Source organism: Elephantulus edwardii, unplaced genomic scaffold, assembly GCF_000299155.1.
Source record: "Elephantulus edwardii isolate Elephantulus edwardi_28Jun2011 unplaced genomic scaffold, EleEdw1.0 scaffold00047, whole genome shotgun sequence".
Classification (NCBI taxonomy): Eukaryota; Metazoa; Chordata; class Mammalia; order Macroscelidea; family Macroscelididae; genus Elephantulus; species Elephantulus edwardii.
In genome coordinates this window covers 16,337,558-16,347,940 of record NW_006399797.1, presented here as the reverse complement: position 1 = coordinate 16,347,940, position 10,383 = coordinate 16,337,558, and the positions used below count along the sequence as shown (strand labels likewise).

At 36.3% G+C, this 10,383-nt stretch overlaps 1 protein-coding gene across 1 annotated transcript in view; it reads right to left on the bottom strand.

The window, feature by feature from the left end:
* Window positions 1-309: 309 nt before the first annotated feature.
* YEATS4 (YEATS domain containing 4) overlaps window positions 310-10,383 on the bottom strand; it is a 26,459-nt gene continuing 16,385 nt past the window's right edge. Inside the window, exons 3-7 of the mRNA XM_006886080.1 lie at window positions 10,040-10,106; window positions 9,844-9,938; window positions 7,778-7,870; window positions 7,604-7,691; window positions 310-479 (exon numbers count right to left, since the gene is read on the bottom strand). Of these exons, the coding sequence (XP_006886142.1) occupies window positions 310-479; window positions 7,604-7,691; window positions 7,778-7,870; window positions 9,844-9,938; window positions 10,040-10,106 (513 nt within the window). The remainder of the gene's footprint in view (window positions 480-7,603; window positions 7,692-7,777; window positions 7,871-9,843; window positions 9,939-10,039; window positions 10,107-10,383) is intronic.

The window sequence follows — 10,383 nt, the reverse complement described above, 5'->3', positions numbered from 1 at the left end:
AAAGAGCATTCTTAAGTCCATCAGAAAAGGCTATAACACAATACAGTAACATTTTTTTCAAATTGTGCTTATTGTTGTACAATTACCCTAAAATGGGTTGGTTAAATGCCTGTAGAGCATCCATTCTTATTACACAAAATGTCTCACATTAAAGATCGCTTTAATAGGGTAAATCCTTTGATTCACTTGTGAGTCATCCACGTAGTTCCTCCAAGAAACATAACCACGTTTGCATTAGTTCATTTTACCATTAAGGTCCACGGTTTCTTCAGTCAAGTTTATTATCAGATTCTCTTCAGAAATCTCCCTTCATATCTCTTTTGTCTGATCATCTTCTTCAAGTTTCCTGATTTCATTTTTTAAGCAATTTATAGTTTCACGACTTGCTTTTAATCTCTCTTTAAGTTCTGCAATTTCAAAGCTTGTTTTTTTCTTTGCAGCTTCCAGTTTTTCTCTGGTTTTCACTTCAAGTTCTGCAACTGAGGAAAGCAAATATTTTTACAAATTATTTCACTTTTTACACGTTTCATAGAGTAATAAGTGTTTAACTTAATTTAACTTATTATTAAATTCTTCATTTCAACCACTTCACCGTTCTCATGGAGTAATATTTTCTGAGGTAAATCTTTTTAAAGATTATTACAGCCTAAAATATATTAATGTTAAACAAGTTATGTACTAGAATTAGAACCAACTCACAGCTGAGCCTCCAGTGGGTTTTCAGAGGCAGTTAATCAATCACACAAGAGGAGACTGTCCATCTTTCTCCCTCGGCTGGTGACCCTGAACCATGTGCCTTCGAGATTGCAGGACAGCTTCTTGCCACTAGCAAGAAGTCAATCGTATGGGTCAAAAACTCAACTCATCGTGGTTAGACATTTGAGTTGTTTTCATGTTCTTGGTATGGTTAATAACACTACTATGAACACTGGTGTACAAACCTCTGTGCCTCAGCAGTGGAATAGCTGGGTCATATGGAATGTCTATGTTCGGCTATTTGAGGAAATTCCAAACTGCCTTCCAGAGTGGTTGGACCATTTTACAATACCACCAACAACGTATAAGAGTTACTATTGCATCACATCCTCTCTAACATTTACTACTTGCTGCCTTGTTAAATTCTGCCACTGCTACTGGAGTGAGATATTATCTTACTGTGGTTTTGATTTACATCTCTTATTGCCAGTGAGTACAACCACAATGGAATGGATTGAGAAATTATGGTACATTTACACTATGGAATACTATGCAGCACAAAGGAGTAATGATTCTGTAAATTACTAGGTAACTTGGGAGGGACTGGAGAGCATTATGCCAAATGAACTAACTCAGTCCCATAAGGACAAATAGTGTATAAGACCATTATTGTAGAACATGTATGTGGATCCAAGGTGGGGTGGGGGAGCACATGGGGAGACGTTATTATAGGATCACACCATTTGATGGGTAGAGGGAGTTGGTAAAAGAAAGGAGGAAGATCCAGTGTGAAAAAACAATGTATATGAGCTTTGTGAGTAAACCAGTATGAAATAAAAAATTTATAAAAACAATGTATTCAAATTCTGTAAATAAACTAGTAGAAAATGGGGGGGGGGGAAACTATAAAAACAACCAAACAAAAAACTCAATTCATTGCCATTAAGTTGGAACTGGCTCATAGGTGACTCGTGAATTTTCAGATGCTCTATTATTTGGGAAAGGATTGCTTTTCTTTCTCCCACAGAGTAACTGGTGGATTTGAAGCACCCTCTCTATCCACAAGGCCACCAAAACTCTCTAAACATAAGGGTAGAATGTTTTAATTCCTACAGACGATCTAAGATGTTTTCTATAACTAGAGTGAAATTCTGGCCACTAATGTCTTAACGCATATGTACGATTTAAAAGATATGTTATGTGCCACTGAGTTGCCTGCGACCCATAGCAACCCTATGTACAGCAGCTGTGAACTGTGCCTTGTCCTGAGCCAGTCTCACTAATTCTGACACATCAACCTCCATTGCCCCAGTCTCTGTATCAATCCATCTCATCCACGGTCTTCCTCTCCTGCATTGTCCCTCTACTCTTCTGGGCATGATATCCTTCTCCAATATAGACTTATTTTTGTTTTCTTTAATATCAATTTAAAAATCAAAGGATAGGAGAGGTTTAGCTAAAATACAGAAAATAGTCTAAATTTATATGTAGATAAAGTTTATATAACCAAAATCATAATATCAAAACAAATCCTTAGCTTTTTTTCAAAAAAGAGAGCACAAAATACTTGTTGTTAGGTGCTATCAACTTGAATACTAATCATAGTGACCCTATGAACAACAGATCCAAAGTCTGTCTTATTCTCACCATCTCTGGTACACTTGAGCCCACTGTTGTCACTGTGCTAATTAATCTGGTTGAGAGTTTTCCTCTTTTGCCAACCCTCTACTTTTCCAAGTATGATGTCCCTCTCTAAGGAAAAACTTCTCCTAGCAACATGCCTAAAGTATGAGATGAAGCTTTGTCATCTTTGCCTCCAAGGAGCACTATGACTACACTTTTTCTAAGACATACCCGTTTGTTCTTTTAACAGTACATAGGACATACAGTACTCTTCTACAACACCATAGCTCAAGGGCATCAATTCTGCTGTCATCCTCATTCAGCATTCAGATCTCAGACTGAAAAGACAATGGCCTGAATCAGGCATACCTGTCTTTAAACTGACATTACTGCTCCTCAGTAATCTGGGGAGGTACCTGACAGCAGATATGCCCAATGCAATATGTTTTCTAATCTCCTGACTGCTATTACCAAAGGTGCTGACTGTAAATTCAGGTAAGATGAAAATGTTGACAATTTCAATCTTCTATAAGTTTCCATTTCAGCTCTCATTTATTAGTTATGAGACCATGAAATATTCTATCTTCTCTCTGCTCATTCCCTCACATGTAAAATTTTAACAGCAAATACCTCATAGTATTATTTCTTGAGAATATTTTAAATTAATGTCTGTATAATAGATGACTAATACAAAGCTTTATTAACTGTTACTATAATGACAGATGGCTTAGTGGGAAGGAAAAGTTGTGCTGCCAATGCAAAGGCACTAGTCAGCTCAGGTTCAGAGGCACATAACAAAATGACAACAGAGGAATCTCCCTTTCTCTTATCTCTTTGCCATTGAGTCAGGGTCAACTCATAGCTGATCCTCTGGTTCATCTGTGGAGGCAGTTAACAGCATAGGAGGAGACTGCTCATTTTTCTCCTGCAGAGTAGCTGATGGATTCAAACTGCCCACCTTTGGAATAAAGTGTTAACTTCCTACCCACTGTTGCTATTAGGTGCCTTCAAGTCAATTATGACTCACAGGAAACCTATGTGAACGAAAGATCTGAACCCTATCTTATCCTGTGCCACTGGCATAATTTCCAACACACTTGAGTGCATTAGGCCACCAGTAAGTGATATTTAAAACATTGTAACTGGCCATCTATCAAATTACTAAGGAAAATGTAATTACTGTAAAACAGGGTGGTGGTTAGGTGCTGTCGAGTGCAAGTCTACGAACAGATCTGAATCCTGTCCTATCCTGTGCCATCTTCACAACCTCTGACTCATTCAAGCCCACTGCTGCAGTCCCTATGTCAATACACCTAATTGAGGATCTTCCTCTTTTTTGCCATCACCCCACCTTCCCCAGCAGATGTCTCTCTCCAAAGAATAACCTGTCCTAGCAACAAGTCCAAAGTATCTGAGACAAAGGTTTGTCATCTTTTTGTCCAAGGAGCACTCTGGCTGCACTTTCTCTAAGATATATCCCATTGTTCTTTTGGCAGTCCATGGAATATTCAGTACTTTTCTCCAACACCACAGTTCAAAGGCATCAATTCTTCTGGCTTCCTTATTCACCGTCCAGCTCTCAGATTCAAGTGACTGAAAAGACCATGGCCTGAATAAGGCATGCCTTAGTCCTCAAACTGACATCATTGTTCCTAAGTAATTTGGGGAGGTCTCTGACTACAGACTTTCCCAGCGCAATATGTCTCCTGATCTCCTCACTGTTGGTACTAAGTGTATTGATTATGGTTCCAAGTAAGATGAAGTTATCAACAGTTTCAATCTTTTCTCCATTTATCATGATGTTGCACATTAGTCCAGTGACGAGGATTTTTGTTTTGTTGACGAGATGCATTCTACATTAAAGGCTGCAGTGCTTAAACTTCTGCAGCAAATACTTAAAATCCTCACTTTCAGCAAAGTGAACAGAGCAAAGAAACATGACACGGTTTAAAATTAGGAAAGGTATATGTTATGATTGTGTCCTTTCTCCATATCAATTTAACTTGTATGTTGAATAAATTATTCAAGAAGTTGGACTCTGAAGAAGAATGTGGCATCAGGATTGGAGGAAGATTCATTAATAACCTCCATTATGCAAAACAGGACACATATACTTAAATACTAGCATCTGGTAGCACACAGAACGCTTTACAAAGAAAAATGCCTACTTTCATCCTACACCTCCATCTTGTGGACATTTTAGGTAATTGCTGCTGAGGACTATTAAAAGTACTCCCATTGCACAAACTTTGAAAAAGAATTTCAAAATGATAACATTTAAAAATCTTTAAATTAGTTGTTTGTTTTGGTTTTTTTTTTTTTCACTTGGTTTCTAGGCCATTGGATCTTCCTGTTTTTGTTTTCATTCTTTTTAAAAAAATTTTTTTTATTGATTTTCATATAATTGTAACTTTACAGTATGTTTCGTTCATATACATTATGGATTTAAAAAAAATTATACTAGTTTATTTACAAAATCCAAATACATTGTTTTTCAGACCCGATTCTCAAAATGCTGGTAGACTCAGGGCTGTCCAAGGACTGATAATACAACTTAGTTCCCACACTTTACAGCTCATCTATACACTACTAACTTTCAAATTTTTACCTTCAATCTTGACCTCTTCTTGAATACTTCTGATGTACCTCTCTTCTCAACATGTCCATTTACATATTTTACATGCATCCTACCACTAGCATTTCCAAAAGGAGAGGAAGATCTTCAGTGAGATGGATCAATTCTGTGACTGGAGTGGTGGGAACGAGTGTGGTTGAGATGGCTAGGTTGGCACAGGATAGAATGGCGTTTAGGGCTCTTGTACACAGGGTTGCTATGAGTAGCATGCAACTCGATGACACATAACAACAAACAACAACCTTTCTCTATAAGCCTTGCTGCTTAGAGAGAAAGACATTTGATGAATTTTTTTTGTTCCTCAGGTACAAAATGTATCATCTTTTGTTCTTCTCTTTCTCTCATATCCCATTATTCAAACCATCAGCAAATCCTAATGTACTTGTCCTCAAAACAGACCCAAATTTTGAACCCTTCTTACCTCCTCCATTTCTACTTCTCTGACCCAAGCCACCATTCTATCATATCTGGATTAAATATTAGTACATTTCACACTCATCTGCTCAAAATTCACCAATGACTTTTCATCTCATTCTTATAATCCAAAATCCTCACCATTACCTACAAACCACTAGAAAAGCTGGTTCCCTATTAGCATCTCTGGATTCTCTTCTACCCTTCATTTTCATATTCATTCTACTCCAGTTACTGGTCTCCTTGCTATTTCTCCTGAGATGTGGAAGATGAAGATGCCTCAGAACTTTTGTCCTTGGTGAGACAGCCTTTACTCCTTTAGGACTGTGCTTAAATGATATCATTTCAGGAAGTAGTCCATGACAATATTTAAAATGCCAAGCATCTCTTTTTGTCAAAAGCACCTTTCCCCCTTTCTCTTTCTCCATAGTACTCAATCACATTGTATATTTTATTATTTACTAATTATCTATTTTTCTTTCATTAGAATATAAGCTCCATAAGGTAAGATATTTTTTTTTATCTGTTTTGGACAATGCTCCTATCCCCAGTACTAGTATTAAATATATATTGCAAGTGAGTGAGTGGAGTATTAAACAAGTGTCTGGAGTGACTGGTGAGATAACAGTAACATGAAATCGGTAACAGGTTTTAACTCTAGTGCTAACTCAGAATGAGCAGAAGGAGCTATATGCAGTGGTGTGTTGAGATTGCCAACTCAGAGAAGATGAACCAGGACTGTACAACAATGGGGTATCAGTGCCATCAACACAGATTAGGTAAAAAAGATGAAATAAATCAGTGTTCAAAAGTATGTTCTGCAAAGTTCTTCACACAGATTTAGTTAGCAGTGGTTAGAACACAGAAAATGAATAAATAACAGATGAAAAATGACTAATGAAAAGCTATGTTTAAATGTAATTAAGGGATAAAATAGTTTTCAGAGAATGCAACACCCTGTTTTTCACATTCTGAATAAAAGCCTTCCGATAATATTTAAAACATCTTTCTTCTACAGTGTATGCAATGATATAGTTTCAATGTCTGCAAAATTTACCTATCACATTGTTGTTGTTGTTGTTGATTGCCTTTGAGTCAAGCATGATTCACAGAGACCCTATGAAGAAAAGGCCTGAAGCCCCTCTACAACTGTCAACATTTATCAAAGTTCATAGAGATTCCCGAGGCATGTTGTTTAGAAAGTGGATGCCATTCCTGCTTCCAAACCTGTCATAGTATGTTACTGTTTTTATGTGCCAGAGTTGCCTGTGATGTATTGCGACCCCACGTACAGCAGCTCTTAACCCTTCCCTGTTCGGAGCCAGTCTCACTAACTCCAACACACCAACCCTCATCGCCCCAGTCACTGTATCAATCCATCTCATCTGGGTTCTCCCTCTTTTGCGCTGCCTGTCCATTCTTCTGAGCATAATGTCCTTCTCCAAGGACCGATCTCTATTGGCCAAAGTGAGGTGAAGCTTCAAAATCCTAAAAAATCCTTCCAAGGAGAGACTTGCTTTTACCCTCTCCAATCCTTAGTCATTGTCCAACTCTCTGAAGCATAACAAGTAATTGAGAAGACGACAGCCTGGATTAGGTCCTCCTTTGTATTTAGATTGACATCTTTGCTCTTCAGCACTCTGGAGAGGTCCACGAAAGCAGATTTCCCCAATGCAATTCGTCCTTTGATTTCCTGACTGCTGGTGTTAAAAGAGTGTTGACTGTGGATCTGAGCAAGCTATAATTATTAACAACCTCAATCTCTTCTCCATCTAATATGGTGCTGCCAATTGGCCCAGTGGTTAGACTCTTGTCTTCTTGATGTTAAGCTTCAATCCTTATTGAAGACTAGTCTTTGACCTTTTTGCAGCAAGTGCTCCAGGTCCTCTTCAGTTTCAGCAAGCAAGGTTGTGCATATCATAGGTTGTTATTGAGTGTTCCTCCAATCCTGATGCCACACTCCTCCTCATAAAGCCCTGCTTCCTGAATGATCTGTTCTGCATACAGACTGAAAAGGTACAGGGACAGGATGCATCCCTAATGCACTCCTTTCCTGATTTTGAACCATGCAGTGTTTCCTTGCTTTGTTCTGAGGACTGCTTCTTGGTCCAAGTATAGGTTTTGTGTAAGTACAACCTAGCACATTAAAAAAAAAAATTAACAGGCACTAATCATATATTCTTTTCACTCTGGCAGAAGAAGTTGTTTTCTGGATTATGAATCTATGGCACTTACATTCTGTTTCATGCTTATAGGCTCCTAATGTAAGCTGACGAGATGTTGTCAGTAATTGCTGCATCATTGCTGTTGGATCTTGAAATATCTAATGGTATAGAATGGAAAAAAGCTCAATAACTTTAAAGTTCATCAGCTTAAAATGCTTTAAAAACTCTCATAAAATCCTCTTACCATTTCATCATAAAACTCTGAAACTACTGTCTTTTTTCCCAGCATTGCATTGGTGTCTGACTGAAACAGCTTTAGTAAGTGATATAGGGTTACCTGTGAAATGAAAACACATGTCACACCTGTGTAATAGTTTCATTGTCATGGAGGTACGATGATGTGTGTGATTTGGGGAAAAATTAGAATATTCTTTAATATATATGCTGCAGGGTCTTGGGAAGAAGTTATAGAAAAATACATACAGGGGATATCCAAACTATTTGAGTGAACATGCTCCAAGCATTTAATCAGGATGAGAGGTAAGTGGAAAATCATCCATTTTGCAAGAATATTGAATTTAGAACTTAATCTTGCCTATGTGGAAAAGTTCATAAGTCACAATGAAATGGAACTGACATGAGGACTTGGATTAAAAGAAAGAAAGAAATGTGGAAGATGTAGGAGAGAAGTCTTAAAAAAATTCTATATGAAAAGATTAGCTGGAGTTTTTACTAAACTGGACCAGAGCATATGTTCCTTGAAAATATGAACCCAAATGCTTTGTTAAATTCCATAAGCAGAACTGGAAGGCAGTGAGCTGCTAATCCAAAATATATGAAGGAAAAATTTTCTGACTAGAAAGCACCATAATAATTCTCAGGGGATAAGCCAGACGATCCAGAACCTTCTACAATTGGAGCTATTATCAAGCTTATGAAATGCCAACATGGCTCAAGTCGTCTTCACGATAGGGGTAAATTTTTATGACTTATGTATTTGCAATTTCTGTATCAACATGTACCTGTAAGTTTATAGGTAATGTTTTAAATTCTCAAAGACAAAAACTTACACAGATATTGTTAATGAAAGGAAGTAATGAAGTAATAATATATAAAAAAAATCAAAGTATGTAATTTATATTGTTATCACTTTCTTTAAGTCAGGGACTACCAGTACAAGAGAAGGTTGTTCTTCAAAAGTATTCATGAAGTAGGAAAAAGGTACCTTTCTTCAAGGAATCAGAAAATTAAAAAATTTTTGTAATCAAAAAAGAAAAAGACTGAACCATTTGAACAGATGTTGCTGATTTCTCTCAAATACAATCCCTAGATACAGCTCAGCCAGATCCTATATTAAGGACATAATTCATGTTTAAGATTATATATTAAGAATATGGAAAAGTAGAAAGGAAATTGCACAGAACTCCACTGAAATAGATGTACTTTTGTAACTGACTGACTTTTATAACTTCAACTACATAATAATGCAACTATTAATCCATAAAATTTATTATTCAGTCTTTCAGAGGAATTCATGCAGATGTAGAAAGAAAATTTTCAAGACAGATGTCCTTAATTTTGAGTATTTGAAGGTTTTTTTAAAAAGAATGAAAATGCCTATATTTGTCAAAGAGTTATCTCTATGAATGAAACCTTGGTCTAGTATACAGCTTTTAGAAATAACCATTCCATTTACAATAGCTAAATTTCTGACATAACAGATTATAGGCTAAAAGAATAAATAATAATCCACCTGAGTTCTTTTTATCTTTTACATAAATCTTCATATCAATTATTTTCTGTAAAAGCTAACTATTGAAAAGTTATGACCATATTAACTATAACTGTAATAGAAGGATAATTAGCAAGATGTTGAGAAAAGTCAAAAAGGAAGAAGAGGAGAGGGGAAGGATTACTGAGGTTAGGGAAGGGGGATATCATGGGGTCATAGAGTTCAATGGGTAGAGGGAGGGGTTAAAGAATTAGGATAGACCCAGTGGGGACCTGAAAAGAGAGTGATAGTGAGTATAGAGCAATAGTGATTAAGTTTGTAAAACACATTATATGAGAATGATCATATGAAACAATGTGAATGAAGGAATGAATATGTAAAACACAATGTATATAAATGGAACACCATGCATAGGAATTCTGAATGCAAACCAATATGAACTTTTAAAAAATGTTAAAAAAGATTACTAACTTACATAGAGTAAGTATCTGAATGAAAATATCAACATGCAACCAGCTACTCACAAAGTATTAAATTGTCACAATTATTATGTACTTGCAAATAATAATGTTACTCACAGGTCTTTCATTAGGATCAATGAAAAATATTTTGATGATTATTTCAAATTCACCCCATCCTGTTTCGGTAATTTCATATGGAGGCTTAGTAACAACTACAGAGAAAAAAGAAATAGTAAAATGCTGATATATTTTTGTCTTCTGGTTCCTTTTAAGTTTATATAATATGGAAAAAACAGAACAAAACAAACTGTACCTCTTAAAGGATTACCATAGCTTTCATGTAATTTAAACTGGATTTTCTTCACATATGCTGACATATCCTAAAATAATAGATGAATTAATTAATCAATCTGTCTTCTGTGTCATCTATAAGATCTTTGAGACAAACACACTATGGCTTTGAATCTCATGTTATAAACTGCCCTCAAATTTTATGAAATTTAAAACAACTATGAGATACCATCTCACCCCAGTCAAAATAGCAAAATTTAACAGAGCAGCAAGCAAAATTTAACAGAACAGCAAGCAACAAATGCTGGCGAGGTTGTGGAGAAACTGGAACCCTTATTCACTGTTGGTGGGAGTGTAAAATGGTGC